The sequence below is a fragment of the Denticeps clupeoides genome, chromosome 18 (assembly GCF_900700375.1).
Source record: "Denticeps clupeoides chromosome 18, fDenClu1.1, whole genome shotgun sequence".
Classification (NCBI taxonomy): Eukaryota; Metazoa; Chordata; class Actinopteri; order Clupeiformes; family Denticipitidae; genus Denticeps; species Denticeps clupeoides.
The window spans coordinates 8,881,254-8,897,883 of record NC_041724.1 but is presented as its reverse complement, the minus strand read 5'-3'; the positions used below and the strand labels follow the sequence as shown (position 1 = coordinate 8,897,883).

At 44.9% G+C, this 16,630-nt stretch overlaps 2 protein-coding genes across 6 annotated transcripts; one reads left to right on the top strand and one right to left on the bottom strand.

Moving 5' to 3' along the window:
* Positions 1-131: 131 nt before the first annotated feature.
* Positions 132-6,883, bottom strand: trim105 (tripartite motif containing 105). 2 transcript variants are annotated; one of them, XM_028960188.1, is made up of 6 exons: positions 6,460-6,883; positions 4,169-4,258; positions 3,756-3,989; positions 2,951-2,973; positions 1,160-1,275; positions 132-1,031 (listed from the first exon to the last, which is right to left on the bottom strand). In XM_028960188.1, the coding sequence occupies exons 1-6, from the start codon at positions 6,730-6,732 to the stop codon at positions 490-492; spliced, it is 1,278 nt and encodes a 425-aa protein (XP_028816021.1). In that variant the 5' UTR covers positions 6,733-6,883; the 3' UTR covers positions 132-489. The 2 variants fall into 2 exon arrangements, with proteins under 2 accessions (XP_028816021.1, XP_028816020.1); XM_028960187.1 differs by having other exon boundaries at positions 4,169-4,264; positions 6,460-6,881.
* A 1,350-nt stretch (positions 6,884-8,233) lies between these two features.
* On the top strand, positions 8,234-14,676 carry npy7r (neuropeptide Y receptor Y7). 4 transcript variants are annotated; one of them, XM_028960326.1, is made up of 2 exons: positions 8,234-8,346; positions 12,943-14,676. In XM_028960326.1, the coding sequence occupies exon 2, from the start codon at positions 12,955-12,957 to the stop codon at positions 14,083-14,085; it is 1,131 nt and encodes a 376-aa protein (XP_028816159.1). In that variant the 5' UTR covers positions 8,234-8,346; positions 12,943-12,954; the 3' UTR covers positions 14,086-14,676. The 4 variants fall into 4 exon arrangements, 3 of the variants coding, with proteins under 3 accessions (XP_028816159.1, XP_028816160.1, XP_028816161.1); XR_003743021.1 differs by lacking the exon at positions 12,943-14,676 and adding an exon at positions 12,384-12,705 and having other exon boundaries at positions 8,252-9,860; XM_028960327.1 differs by having other exon boundaries at positions 8,252-8,400.
* The last annotated feature ends 1,954 nt before the right edge of the window (positions 14,677-16,630 follow it).

The following is a 16,630-nucleotide window of genomic DNA, read 5'->3' as shown; positions in this document are numbered from 1 at the left end:
GGCTTAAAAAAAAAACTGGAAAAGGGTCCTGTGATCTGAAGAGTCCAGTTCCTGAGTGATGGGTGCGCCACACTTGTCAGGGCCGGATGTCAATGTACACAACTAATAAAACCTTGCACAATCACACAAACTCATTAATGAATGTCTTTGGTTTATTGTATTGATTTGATGTGAACATCATACTTTTTCCCAGATATAAATGAACCGTCAGGAAAATATTTAATAAAGCACAAGATTGAAGTAAAATGGAAGAAAAAGAAACAGAATATATATAAAAGAGGCCAAGTACCAATAATAAAACGGTACACAAAATGCTTTCCTTTTTTTTTTTTGCTCTACTGAATGATTAGGGATGTATATACACTATATACCCGTTAATCTATCTAATGCACAGGTAACTCTAATCAAGTTGATTTAAAGTGTAGACAGAATAGAACAGAGCAGAGCATCCTCTGTAACCATAGCAACCTAATGCTATTCTCCAACTATTCAACTGTGGTGCAGGAAGCGTATAGGCTGGGGTTTCTCACCCAGTGCACTGATGCAGGTGCTAATGAAGGGGAACGTCTTCCCTCTTGGCCCGTTAGAAAAGGACCAGAGCAGAGACATGCTGTCTGCATTGTAGAAGGACACCCTCCTGTCCTCAAAGTCTACAAAGACTCCAATCCTGCGTGGGACGGACACCGTTCGAAGAGGCGTCCAGGGCTGGGTCCCAGCCGAACACTGGCTTCCGTTCCGTAGGCGGAGGGTCCAGTAGCCGTTCTCCGGGCAGAGCTTAACCCGGGCCCGGCGGTCCACCGTCTCCAAAGCTACGCTCACGTCCCACTTGAGCTTGCTGCCCACCTCCACCTCCCAGTAGTGCCGGCCTGACTGGAAGCCCTGAGCCCCCAACACGTTGACGCACTGGATGAAACGTCTGGGGTTCGGTGGGTAAGGGAACCTCTTGGGGTGTTCGGTGACTGTGGTCTTGTCCTGGGAAAGGCTCAGGCTCGGGTGGGCTGTGTCCTCATCCAAAGTGAATGAAGCAGGGCCTGCAGAGGCACCATCGAGTGATTAGTGTTTCTCAATGTCTCAAAAAAAACACAGGACTCCTAAATTCCTACGTTCTGATAATATTCTGAATCAAATAATTCTGCTCAGCAGTAAAAAGAAATGTTACCTGGTTTCAAAACGAAAAACATTTTTCTCCAGGTGGTGTACTGCAGTGGAGAAATATATTTACTGCAGAAATCCTTCATGTCAAACTGCGGCCCTTTGCTGACTTGAAGAGATGGTCTGTATGGAGAGGAAAGACATAAGTAAATGGTTTTCTGTGAAAGCTCTCTGGCTCCTAGCAAAATAAAACTATATTTTGTGGAAAGCTGGGGAAGTTTGGTGCCCATGATTGATAAACATATGCACTACTGTAATACATCATGTGCAGTTTTTCCATTAAATATGTAATGTGATAGTGGGCTGATAAATAACAGAAACAGATAGAGGAGATGCATGATATATGGTCAAAATCACCCAGAAGGCGAAAGCAGGGGAGGTAAACTTTTCAGGGGGTGTAACCACATCAAAGAATTTCTTCTGAGTAAACTAGTGAGCAAGTTTTGTCCTGGAATCAAACACGGTATTTAATAACAAGGGTTTGAAGTGAGCTGGTCACCATTGTTGCCAGATTAACTGAAATAACACAAAATATATATACACTTCTCAAAAAAAAAATACAGCACAAGTCAATCTCACTTCTGTGAAATCAAACGGTCCACTTAGGAAGCAACACTGATTGACAATCAATTCCACGTGCTGTTGTTTAAATGGAATAGACAAGTGGTGGAAATTATAGGGAATTAGCACAACATCCCCAATAAAGGCGTGGTTCTGCTGGTGGTGACCACAGACCACTTCTCAGTTCCTATGCCTTCTGGCTGATGTTTTGGTCACTACTGAATACTGGCAGTGCTTTAACTCTAGTGTTAGCATGAGACAGAGTGGCTCAGGTAGTGCAGCTCATCCAGAATGGAACATCACTGTGGCAAGAAGGATTGCTGAGTCTGTCAGTGTTGTGTCCAGAGCATGTAGGCGCTACCAGGAGACAGGCTAAAGCCCTGCAAAAGGACCTCCACCAGGCCACAAATGTGCATGCGTCTGCTAAAATGCTCAGAAAAAGACTCAGTTCACACTGAGCACACGTGACAGACATCTGAAGACGTCTGGAGACAGGGAAGGGGCTGCACAGCCCTCCATGTGCTTACAAGGGATGGTCTGACTGCCATTAGGTACAGAGATGAGATCCTCAAACCCCTTGTAAGACCATATGCTGGTGTGGTTGGCCCTGGGTTCCTCCTAATGCTAGACCTCATGTGGCTGGAGTGTGTCAGCAGTTCCTGCAAGACGAAGGCATTGATGCTATAGACTGGCCCGATCATTCCCCAGACCTGAATCCAATTGAGCACATCTGGGACATCATGTCTCGCTCCATCCACCAACGCCACGTTGCACCACAGACTGTCCAGGTGTTGGCTGATGCTTTATTCCAGGTCTGGGAGGAGATCCCTCAGGAGACCATCCGCCACCTCATCAAGAGCATGCCCAGGCGTTATAGGGAGGTCATACAGGCCACACCCACTACTGAGCCTCATTTTAACTTGTTTTAAGGACATTACATCATTACAAGTGATGTATAAGTGACTCCAAATCCAGACCTCCATGGGTTGATAAATTTCCATCGATACTTTTTGTGTGATTTTGTTGTCAGCACAACCAATTATGTAAAGAACAAAATATTTAATAAAAATATTTCATTCATTCAGATCTAGGATGTCTTATTTGAGCAGTGCATTTTTAAATAACAGCCATTTATCTACGTTACTTTTAAATATTACAAACCCAAACTGGTTTTATATTTTTTACTGAAATGATTTTATTTTAATGTTTGTTTGGTTTTTTACACTGAAACACTCACCTTCTGGAAATCACTTCTGGAAGCTAAATAATAAACAGAGAGAGACAGAGACAGGATGTTATTGAGATAAAAGTTAAATTAGTGCATATTAAGATAATTGATTGCCCCTCTCCATCTGTCAGGGCAGTCTGTGGTTCATGAAGCCATGTATTAATGCAATATGAAATTAATTCAGCTGACCTTCATGTTTTTAAATGAAGCAGTCCTTCTTACCGACAATTAACCCCCAAATTCTTACATCTTCTAGCAAACTAAGAACAAAGAGGATAGAAACTGTATCTATCAGCAAGTTTGCAGCTGCAGGAAACCCAGAAAACAACAGAAAAGACAACGATCAAGTTGTGAAACGCCATTCAGGAAAGGTACTGGATTCGATTATTTGCATGCATTTGATTAGGCAACCTCTTCCCTAAGCTGATTTTTGCGGAGCTTTGCTAATGATTACTGTGAGTTTGCCATAGCTGAATAAGATCTGTAACCTTGGTAGACATTGCCTAAGAACTTAAATGTTTTGGGGTGCACAGTGTTCCTGTTCCCCTTAAAAAAATAAAATTGTAACAATCATCTTCTGTTCAGGTATGCATGGCACCATAGATCAATGCTTGTGTTTCTGCATTCATTTATCTGAAGTAGTGTGATTACTTATTTTATTTTTGTATTAACATTAGTATTGTTAAATTAGCAATAACTGATATCACTGGTTATTGTACTTTAGAGGTTCTAAAGATTCTAACCATCTGTGCAGTGTAGTGTCCTCCAGATTCAGTAGTTATTGAGGATCCCAGATTAATAAAGAAAATGCTACCTCAGCTAAGACGCTGCTGTCCATGATGTTGACTTGCTGCTGCAGGACATGCATGTCCTGCTCCAGCTGCTTGACAGCATTCTCAAGTGTCACCACATGTAGCTGGAACTCCTCCACGTTTTCCTCCTGCTCCCTCCTCAGCTCCTCCAGTATGGACTCTTCCTCATCTTGCAGAAAGCTGTGCAGAGCCTGGAAGTCGCCGTGGATACGTTCCTGTAGCTCTGCCCCTACCCTCTGAATAGGAATTAATGAGACCTTAATTATAATCCAATAGTCAAACAATGCAGCCAAGCACAGTGAAAGCCTAATTAAATCTTCCACTGACGTTCAAAAGAAGTGATTTGTGAAAGGAAACAAACATTTTCACAAAAGACATTCTGACGCTGTGAGAGATCATGAATCCATGAAATTACCTTCAAACTTTCAACCTGCTCTTTGTCCCTATGGATCATCTGGACGTAATCCATGACCTTTGAACGGTGAGACTCCAAGGAATCTTTCACCTGTTTCTGGAGCAAAAGAACAATCAGTCTGCTCACATTTACCTAATAATACTGGCTTTAGTTAACATTAGATATTTTGGAGGAGTTAAAAGAGACACATGTTGTGGTTGGCTCTGACTAAACACCCAGTAGATTGTCCAGCTCTTTTTTTTGTGACCTTCAGGAAGGTGATGTCACCCCCTGCTGGATGGGTGTATTTCTGCACTATAAGTGGGATTGACGATGTGAGATAATGAATGTAGGGACTTAATGGTAATACTTCAAAATACAACAACAAAGTATCTGCATTCGCTCCTGGTTACATTTAACAGGAAAGTATTTAGAAAACAGTTAATTCTTTAAAAAGAATGAGATAATCCATCAGATGCAGAAGACAGATTATATCCATGTTGATACAAACCGGATTCCAAAAAAGTTGGGACACTAAACAAATTGTGAATAAAAACTTAATGCAACGATGTGGAGATGGCAAATGTCAATATTTAATTTGTAATAGAATGTAGATGACAGATCAAAAGTTTAATCTGAGTAAATGTATCATTTTAAAGGAAAAATATGTTGAAAATATGTTCAATATGTTCAAAATTTCACGGTGTTAACAAATCCCGAAAAAATTGGGACAAGTAGCAATAAGAGGCTGGAAAAAGTACATTTGAGCACAACCAGGAATGGTACTGTAAAGGAAATCACAGAATGGGCTCAGGAATACTTCCAGAAACCATTGTCAGTGAACCCTGTGCCATCCGCCGTTGCCATCTGAAACTCTACAGTGCCAAGAAGAAGCCATTTCTAAGCATGATCCACAAGCTCAGGCGTTTTCACTGGGCCAGGGATCATTTAAAATGGAGTGGTGCCTGCCTGGTGATACACATTTACAATTATGGCCCTTATCCAGAGCCACTTACAGTCAGTAGTGACAGGGAACGGAATGGCAGTAAGCGGAGTTTGAACCTGGGACTTTGTGGTTTTGAGGCCAACGTTCATGAGTGTTAACCACTAGTACTACGACCTCACGCCAACGTTCATGAGTGTTAACCACTAGTACTACGACCTCACGCCAACGTTCGCCACGAGTGTTAACCACTAGTACTACGACCTCACGCCAACGTTCATGAGGGTTAACCACTAGTACTACGACCTCACGCCAACGTTCATGAGTGTTAACCACTAGTACTACGACCTCACGCCAACGTTCATGAGGGTTAACCACTAGTACTACGACCTCACGCCAACGTTCATGAGTGTTAACCACTAGTACTACGACCTCACGCCAACGTTCGCCACGAGTGTTAACCACTAGTACTACGACCTCAGGCCAACGTTCGCCACGAGTGTTAACCACTAGTACTACGACCTCACGCCAACGTTCATGAGGGTTAACCACTAGTACTACGACCTCACGCCAACGTTCATGAGTGTTAACCACTAGTACTACGACCTCACGCCAACGTTCATGAGGGTTAACCACTAGTACTACGACCTCACGCCAACGTTCATGAGTGTTAACCATTAGTACTACGACCTCACGCCAACGTTCGCCACGAGTGTTAACCACTAGTACTACGACCTCACGCCAACGTTCGCCACGAGTGTTAACCACTAGTACTACGACCTCAGGCCAACGTTCATGAGTGTTAACCACTAGTACTACGACCTCACGCCAACGTTCGCCACGAGTGTTAACCACTAGTACTACGACCTCACGCCAACGTTCATGAGTGTTAACCACTAGTACTACGACCTCACGCCAACGTTCATGAGTATTAACCACTAGTACTACGACCTCACGCCAACGTTCATGAGTGTTAACCACTAGTACTACGACCTCACGCCAACGTTCATGAGTATTAACCACTAGTACTACGACCTCAGGCCAACATTCGCCACGAGTGTTAACCACTAGTACTACGACCTCAGGCCAACGTTCATGAGTGTTAACCACTAGTACTACGACCTCAGGCCAACATTCGCCACGAGTGTTAACCACTAGTACTACGACCTCAGGCCAACGTTCATGAGTGTTAACCACTAGTACTACGACCTCACGCCAACGTTCGCCACGAGTGTTAACCACTAGTACTACGACCTCAGGCCAACATTCGCCACGAGTGTTAACCACTAGTACTACGACCTCACGCCAACGTTCACCACATGGCTGAAGTTGTGGTGACCAGTAGTAGTAACATCCCTCACACACTGACCTCAACGTTCTTCACGTATCCGTCAGAAGAGTTGGCCCGCACCTTCTCCACCAGGCCGGCCACCAGGTAGTTGGCCTGGAAGTGTCTGGAGGGGAACTCTTGGCGACACTGGGGACAGGGCACGGGGCCCCGGATGCTGCGCCAGTACGTGTCGATGCAGGCTCTGCAGAAGTGGTGCATGCAGGCCAGCATGACGGGGTCCCTGAACAGGTCGCAGCAGATGGCGCAGGTCAGGTCCTCGCGGAGGCTGGCGGGGCGGCCGCCGGACGCCATGCTTCACTTTCACTTCCCTCGTCCCGCAAGGAGTCTGTCGAAAGAGTCACGAGAGAGCGTCCCTTTTTTTTTTTTTTTTAGCTTTCTAGGCTAATGTAACACGAACGAGCTGCGCTTGTTTACTCCGCCCTACAAAACCGTAAAAAAGGGCCGCGTCTCGCTCACGTGTCGCGTCTTCTTCCGCGGGTGGGCGGGGCAAGTTAGTAAATAAAAAAATATGAAACTCGGCCTCTGATTGGCTGCGCGTTGCGTAACAGCGGCGCGTGACAGACGCGGCCGACGGCGAAGCTTCCGAACTCCTCTTTTTTTTGACGTCAAAAGGCAAAAAAAAAAAAAAAAACAGACAAGACCACACGAAACAATTTTATGTGAATAAGTAAATACGATACAAAAATAAGTAATACTGAGAAAAGAGAGTAATCGAGGAGACGCAGTATTGGCGCTCTCTGGAAGACGCTACAGGACACTCAGGGCAAAGAGCAAAAGACTAGAAAGCAGTTCCAGCCAGATTCATTCACATTACTGTGCACTTACAATAGTATATTATTGTATATCTAATCGTTCAGTCTCTTTTGTATAAAACCAACATATGTGTCTGACATTTCCACATACTTTACTTTTCTTAGTATACTTACAAATTCTTTATTTTAAATATTTTATGTCCTTAATTATTATGCTGCAAAGATATAAGTATATGATGCATTACACTTCTACTACAACGAGTCAGTTACATTCATTTTAAACATTACTTGTGTCTCCATGTAATTAAAAAATGCAAAGAGCATTGTATCAATTAATGACACACATACTCTCCCCAACTTATCATGTACACATAGAGAGGAACCTTTAAAAACATTGCAGCGATCTTAATTCAGTTGAAAAACAGTTGCACAGACAAGAAGCAACAAAACAGGTCACATTCACACCAGTGCAGTATATGGTGCATCAGCTAATCATTATTTCAAATGCAACAACACTGGCTCCATGTTGAATCGTCTTGCCACCTCTCCCCCTGGTAGAACGAGGCATGGTCGCCCAGCCATCCATCTGTTCTGTAGGAGCATGTCAGGCATTAGGAGCAGGACGGTCCACTGTGGCTACTGTGTCTTCAGACACTCCTCTTACATGTACAGGCAGCATTCATAATTTTTTTGCTAACTTTCCACTAGTTCTCTGAAGGAATGGAGGTGGCAAGGTGGCGTCATCACGGATCAGACTTGTTTTCTGTAAAATCTCTCAAGGTGTGCACACTTCTGCAATACGATACGATACAATGATTTACATTGCAAAAACCTGCCTTTTTTTAAATGGCGTTGCAAACTTTTTATGTCCACTGTGTCTCTCCCCAAATGTAAATTTAATTTTTTTTTCTCTCAGGCCCCAGCAATTATTTCCGCAGGGATGCCAGGTCCGCTTCACCGCCGACGCCACCGCCCGGCCCCGCCCCGCCACGCCACGCCACGCCCACGAGCTTCACGCGCCCGCTCCTTCTAGCTGCGGAGACGCGCGAACCCGGCTCCGCGCGCGCCGGTACCGGAGGAGCTGTGTGCGCGCGTCCCCCGCGTCTCCGAGCGTCTCCACCGTCCTCGGCTGCAGAGTAGCGGAGAAGGCGAGGTGGGTGAAGTCGGACTGGCTGCCGTCGTTTTGCTCCTAATGCAAGTGTAGACGGTCAGTAAACGTCTTTAGGGGTAAAATGAGCGGACTTGAGCGCTGGTGAGGATTTGTGAAAGTTTTGTGCAGAACCGACGTCGCTGCTTTTAATTTTATTGTATAAGATATATATTTTATATCCGACTCCGGGATTCGGTCCTTATAAAGAGTTAAATGTACGGATGCGATGCACGTAGAGGTGTGATTGAAGTCCCTGCAAAGGGGCACATCAAATATTAAATCGAGTCACAGCTGGCCATTACACTCTCTTTCAGCCAAATTGTATTGTATTAAAAAAAAAAAGTATTTGCATGAAGTAATGATCTGCAAATCATTAAAAAAAGCAGTATTCTCTGCTCTGGGGGCGTGTCTGGGGAAGACCACGCCTCTCATCACTTTTCACTGCATCTGTAAGCCTGATAAAGGAATTCTCCTTCCAGAAGCTTCGTTGGACAGGTACAGCTATACAGGTTATGGACCCCCAGGACCAGAAAAAAAAAATGAAGAACTTGTACATGGCGTAAATTGTCACAAATTGTAACTACTGTTTTGGCCACGTAAACATGTTAACAAGTCCGACTGAAATTGTCCCTCAATTCCCTCTGCCATCTGATTACACCGTAACCACAGGGTATGGCATGCATTTGTTAATGAAGTATGGCGTACAGCAAGCTGTCTAGCTAACAGCTCCACTGGCTGTCCGATGTAACCGGTCACCTGGAAATACTAACAGGCCGAAATCACCACCTATCGCAGCGAGTCGGACCTCAGTCAATAAGTCAATATTGTGACAATGACGGCATTCCGAGAAGAACGGCCAAGAAAAGCTAGCGGAACTAACCCGTGCATGGAAACATACAGACTGCTGCTAATGTAATCTAGCTGTAATCGCAATGAGGGGGCGGGGTCATGCAAAATGGTGACCCCAGAGTGGCTTTGATCTATTATTTATTCCGCGACCAAAAGATTCTGAGCAGGCACCAATTCTTACAAGATGGCTGATGGGGGTGAAAATCAAATTTCAAACTTTTTTTTATTAATTAGTATTTCACGGTATTTATCAGAAAGATCTCAGGATAGAAGGTCACTTAGTTTAAATGATTTTTGTCACCGGGGAGATGACCTTTCGGGAAATGCTGCCTCTGAGCAGAAAATTTTGAAAAAGTGATTTTTTTTTTATATAAACATGACATTACAACCCCCACACACGTACACAGTTTGCCCCCAGCAAGCAATATAAAGCATATTATAGCAACCCCCACCCCCTTAAGCCTTGTGAGGAGGGCTTCTCTCCCATGAAGCAGCTCCTGCCACTGTTATGTTGTGAAACAAGCTCGGAAATTAAAACTAAAACTCTCAGATAATGGAATTGTCCTGTCTGGAGGCAGAACCTGAGCCCATTTTGACGCGCCGCTGCGGACCGTCCTGCATCTTTCGCCACCTGTCTGCGTGGATGGACGGGGATGGGACTACTTCTGGTAAGCCTAAAAATAGTATTTGTAATTTGACAGGGCAGTTTCTCCTGTCTTTCAAAGCGTTCTGGAGGCAGCGCTCGCTCCAAAGCAAATGAATCAACCAGGAGGTTCTGGCAGCGTAATCACCGCCATTATGTGCCATAAAGGTGCATTGTGCCGCATCTTTTTACTTTTGTTTTTACGAGGAAGGGCAGTGATTTTTGTTCTTTTTTCTCATTTTTGTTCTTTTTGCTCTTTTTGTTCTCATTTGAGAAGACAAATGAGCAAATTGTACTATAGAGTCTCCTTGTTTGCATATACGTTTGTGCTGAGGTCGGGGGATTTGTTCTCATCTTATTGAACTTTAATAATTATGCCTTTATTAATTGTTTTTATCAAGTGTTGAGTTCAAACAGGTATTTCAGCATGAATAGGGGTGAATAGAACCAAGCCTTCCTGGTTTTTGCTTGGCTGATGGAATAGGCTGGTCCTCACTCAACTGCCGTGTGATGGGATGCAGGTTTTACTGCAAGATGATCTGTTGTCACTGCTGTCAAATGTGCCCCTGATCTCAAAATGAGGAATGTGGGGGGAAGGACGGGTACAGCAGGTGATCCCTTGTTGGCTATAAAGGCGATGTTGACACTTTCACCCATAAAATGGTGGGAGGAGGGTTGAGGAAAGCCCTCATCAACCTTGAGGGAAGGGCTTGACTGAACTGGACGCTATCAATTATACAAACCACTGGCAGTTCCAGTTTAATCGGGGACAAGATCCCGACTGGTGTGGCTCAGCCTTCTGATGTGACCATGGAGATGTCATGAAGACATCATGAAGATGTGGTGAACATTAGGCGTTTTTGAATATTGAGCATTCTCACAGGTCAGTGGGGTACAATTTCTCAGTGTTGATCGAAATGGTTCCAGCCAAAAACTAAGTGTGCTTTGATTTTATTTTTGTGGGAAAATGAAATGACAAATCCATTTATTTCCAATAATTTCATAATTCAAAATGAAATATTATTATTTTATTTTTTTGCATCAGTGCATCATTATTAACCCAACACTGATGCTCAGCAGGCAGCTCGGGGAGACTCGGATTCAGGATTGTGACCCTTATCGGTTCCTTTTCTATAAACTAATGAATGTCAAGACTCCCGTCCTACAGATAGTCATCTGCTGGCTCCCACCTTTGGTCATTATCAGCTCCACGCTCCTGGTCCTTCAATAACAAACCACAATGTACACTGTAGAGGTCAAGTTGCTGTTCTTTCCTTATTTCCTCTATTTTTTTCTTTTGCAAATGATATTCAGCTTCAGTTCAAGCTTTTTGTTGAGTACTGAATGCAGTCGTTTGAAATTAATTGTATTTAATTCAGGTAATTTCAATAAACTGTAATGTGAAATGTAGGAGATAAAAAGAAAGACCATGTCTCATTGCCCAGATTAGGACTATTATGTGTAGAAATAGATCTTACATAAGAGCGTAGAGGTTCTTTGTGCCTGTTGATGAGTGTCTTGAGGACATCAAGCATTATTGGAAACTGCACTCTCCCTAGGCAGCTGGTGACTCTGAGGGGTGCAATCCTCGTATTTCATGTCATATAATCAACTTAAATAGCATTGAACTCATAGCTTTTGTTGTGACCAGCCTCTCTTCAACAAATGCATCAGTAAATGCTGTTCCTTGGACCTGCTATTGAATCAGATTTGAATTGATTCAGGGTCTTTCTTGGTTGTTGAATGAGCTCATTAACCTTCTCTTGCAACGTTCAGTCCAACACAATCCCACACTGAAGAGGTCTTTTGTGAATTTAAATCATGTCTCGTCACGTGTAATCTGTTGCGAGCGCAAGACGGTCATTTGCAAAAATCCAAAGGCAGACGTGGCCTCACTCACAATAGATGATGCCTCTGGACAAAACAGCAGGCAGCAAACGTCCAGACGTGGAACTGAACTAAACATGAGTTAATCAGACAATTGTGACACTGAAGACAACGTGGAGCCCAAAACAAATGGATGTAATTTCACTTTGTATAAACCACAATGTTCTGGTCTAAAAAGGGAATTATGGATATGGAAGGTGTATAAATATTTCTGTTCTATACACAGTGGTAGCTATGGTAGCTCTTGTTACACATGCACTGAACATATCTTAGGAATTTACCAATGTTCTTAATGGTTATACCAAGTTTTGTGTTGGAACAAAGAGAATTAGGTTGAAAAAAGGATGAATATTATACATCCTTATTCATCGCTCCATCCATCTATACTAAATGGTGTGAAAATAATCAGCGAAAGGACAACCATCACCGCTGAATTGCAATAGTGCTCTGTATGATGTTTTCTAAGCCGTGAAAAGACCAGGAAGGGTCATCTACATATGATTATTATGTGTCATGGCCGAATGTGTATCAGTAATCATGTCCACGCGGTTATTTATTGGTGTTCAATTTCATTTTGTTCACAACATATGTTGGTCAACATATTGAGCATTAATGCTAATGATACTGTTGTTCTACTAACTGGTTCCAAACTCGCCACCAGGCTGCGGTGAATAACAACAGCCAGAGTTAAAGAAACACAGACGTGGTAGGCACCGTAGCCGTCGCCGCACGCCCAAGCAACCATATGCTCATCACAGAGACATTTCCGGTCCATCATCTCCTAGGCCGTACAGCTACTTTCCTGGAGCCATCCATCTTCTAAACGAGTAACTCACCAATCATCTACACTCCCTACATACTGCTCCATCTGTTCCCACTTCTCCTGTTAATTGTCCAATGACGGGCATCTTTTTTTTCCCCAATTTCAACCCGTATCTAATTGCATTCTGTTTTGCTCCCAAAAAAAAAAAAAAAACAATCAATAAAGCAATAACACATTCTAAGTTCAAGCAGACCTGTCTACCATCATCAGCGTCTGGTTTGTCAATGTTGGCTGTGAGCACAGTCAAAGATCCAATATCCTAAATGGAGTCTGGTTAAATTAAATTTGTTCTGGAGAACGAGTTACAATTGGATATATTAATTCAATTAAATGAATAAGAAGAGTATGTCAGTAATGTCCCCATGTCTTTTTTGTCTTTCTATTGTCTTTCAAACAGGTACCTGACTGAATGTTCAACATGAGCCCCTCAGGTCTGTCAAATGCAACCGAAATGCCCCCTGGGTCGTGGAATTACACCTCCAGGCACCAAGAGGCCGTCAACAGTACCGCCTCTTCAAGGCCCACTTTCGGGGAGGACATTACGAAACATCGAACTGTCCAGATCATGTTGATCACCGCCTACTCGCTCATTATCTTGCTGGGTCTGTTGGGCAACGCGTTGGTGATTTACATGATTGTTCTCTATAGGAACATGCGCACCGTCACCAACTATTTCATCGCCAACCTCGCTCTGGCGGACTTGATGGTGGACACCATGTGCCTGCCCTTCACCCTGGCATACACGCTGCTGGACGAGTGGAAGTTTGGTGCCGTTCTGTGCCACATGCTGCCATACGCCCAGGCCCTCAGTGTCCATGTCTCCATCCTGACCCTGACGGTGATCGCCCTCGAACGTTACAGGTGCATAGTGTTCCATCTGGGACAGCGGCTCACGACCTGCGCCAGTTTCACAGTCATTGGGTTGACGTGGGCGTCTGGGGCCATCTTGGCGGTGCCCTTGGCTATTTTCCGGGAGTACAGGTACGAGGACATCGCCTACATCAACCTGCGCATCGCTGTGTGCTCCGAGAAATGGCCCCACGGCACCAACCGCGACGCCATCATTTACAGCCTGTCCATGCTGTTGCTCCAATACGTTCTGCCGCTGAGCATCATCACCTACGCCTACGTGTGCATCTGGATGAAACTCAAGAACCACGTGAGCCCTTCCAGCCGCAGCGACAGTGTCTACCGGCGCAGGAACACCACCAAAATGCTGGCTTTGGTGGTGCTGGTCTTTGCGGTCTGCTGGCTGCCCTTCCATATGTTCCAGCTGGCCAGCGACCTGGACCTGGTGCTCAACTTCAAAGAGTACAAGCTGCTCTACACCGTTTTCCACATCGTCGCCATGTGCTCCACGTTCACCAACCCCCTGCTGTACGGATGGATGAACCAGAACTACAGGAACGGGTTCCTCATGTTCTTCCGGTGCGAGCACAAACCGGACACCATCCACCCCGAAGGGTCCTTCAGGACGCGCTCCCTGCGAGGCCTGATCGCGAACGGGCACAACACCGGCCAGCAGCCCACCCCTGTGTGACCACTCGGTGTTTACCTGTCCTTCATATCACTTTTAGCGCATGATGTTCTCTACTCTGCTGCGGGGAGGCTTCCACGCGTTCATCGCTTGCTGTACACCGACAACAGGTGAATGTGTGACTTCTTGCGCGATGGCGTTTATTTAAATATGGAAACACTGAATGTCGTACCAATGTCTGTTTAAAGACCCATGGACGAGGCTGGAGAAAGAGAAAAGCGTGCAATCACATTCCGGCCCCAAGTGCGGTGACGGGTGACAGATTTCACCGTCCCCTTGTCCTAATTTCAGCCATTACGGCTAAAGGGAAGTGGCGAGTTCGCCCCGAGCCGCCATCAAGTCATGAATGGCAAATGCGAAGCAGGTTGTTTCGGCTTGAAGTTGAACTCGAGGCTCCCGGGGTGTATTTAAAAAGGTGATTGGGGGGGATGGGGGTGCTTAATCCCTGGAACTGAAAATCTGCAGCTCGACCTGAAACGAAGCGTTCGGCGATGAGCCCTTCTTCGTAATTGCTTTTCAAAAAAAAACGGCTGTCCTAAGTCTGCACGTGTTGTTTCGTCATGTTTCGCTCCTTGTGGTTCTCATTACTGCAGCGAATGTACAAAAATTGATATTTATTCATTTTGAATGTCATCAAGTGCTTAGTGATCGCAGGGCTCACGGCCAAACAGCAATGCTCGTGCTTAGTGCCTCTGCCCGTGGAGCAGAACTCGCTCTTCATGTTTATTCCATTTGTGAACGTGGTCATAATAAAGTCAAGGAAATGAAGGACCTTTACCCTCATGTCTACCGCAGGTTTCTCCTTCCGCCGCGTTTCGCTCGTGTCTTCAAAATGCGAGTGCACAAATCACAATAACAATATTATGCATGCGGCTATTTTTGTCGGCCCACGCTTGGCTGAAGTGCACAGTATGAATAAGAAGCAGCAGCTCCTAAGTGCTTTGCCAAATAATGAGCTGTGCAGCATATTGCACGACACTCGGTGGAACGTACGACACGTTGGCCGCACCAGGATTCGGCAGTTTAGTTGGTCGCATGCAAAGCGCTCTCACGGGCATTGTTGCAGCGACGGCTCGTTCACGTGCTCTGAATAAGTCATGAGCCACAATTCTGCTCGTCGGGGCCTTTTCCAGAACGCGCGCACCGGCCAGTTTCCACGAGCACGATGGCTTTGCCGAGTGCTGCGGGAATAGGAGCGCTGAACACTCCCTGTCGCTTCCACGGTTTAAAGTGAAGCGATTGGCGTTGCGATGCGCGGCGAGCACAGCACACTTGGTGAGCAGGGGGCAGACATGAAACGGTGTGCGGGTTCGGGGATTAGATCCGGCAACCTTCCGATTATGGGTCCGCTTCCTTAGGCCACCACTGCCCCACGGGCAAACTTTATTGTGTGTGTGTGTGTGTGTGTGTGTGTGTGTGTGATCAGAGGCTTGTCCAGCCTTTCAGGACTGACAGAATGCATTATTTGTATAAATTAGGGACAAATGTTTATGCTCGGCCCTAAAAGCCCTAAAAATGTGCATATTTGGATGGATTATGATTTTTTTGTTTTGCTTTTGACGCACCGACGCAGAACTGCTGCTTTTGTACTCAGGATTTCTTAGAAATGTGACTCATCACAATGAATATACACGCACGCGTCTAAGCAGTCCAGCCACTCGCTTTCAAAGCGTCTGCACTTTTGTCCCATGCGCTTGGGTAGGTACACCAAGGAAAGCAGTAAAAGCACATCTCCGCCTTACCTCGGGTGTCTTTCCTGTCTCTTCCCTTCTTTATTAAGGGGGTCTGGGGGGTGTCAAAGAAATATAACACCCTCTGCGTGGAGCATGGTAAAAGCGTGGAGCGTTAGAGACGGCCCTCACAACTCACACTGTTTGCCCGCTTAATGGCCTTGTGCAATGAGCCTTTGCCGGGGAAGTGCCCAGTCCCAGTCCTACTAATGATTAAGGAAGCAATCTTACCCAAAGGAATTTCTGAGGTGTCTGGTCCTTGAGCTAAGTCTCCATCACTGGTTGGCTGACAGGATATGAGGCTGGAACTCTACCATTGATGTCCCTTGGTTCTAAGAAACAAGTCATTTTAATCTCTTTTTTTAAACATTAATATTAAAGCTGGGTAAATATACTGAAATCAGAAGTATACAAGTTGAGAATTTTTTGTTTTTAGATATATTAAGTACTTTTGCATGTCAAGAGGAATTAAAACAAGGTTTAATAATGAAAAACAAAAAAACTTAAACAGAAATAAACTGTGTTTCTCATTCTGGGTGCTGAAGTACTCTGGGACAGATTGGGTGCATAACAGCAGAAGGCTGTCTCCTCGGTGTCATCTTAACCTTTGGAACTTTCAGCCGGCTGTCATCTGGTGGTGTAGCGGGATGTATTCTGGGATGTTTCACATCTGAACGCAGCATGGGACCAATGCAGCCTGGTCAGATTAAACAGGATTAAAAAAAATAAATATCTGATCCGTCATCAATCATCAGCTGCTTGCCGCATGATGTTGCAACGCGAAGAGGAATGGTATTGAGGTGATGAGATGAGGGTCC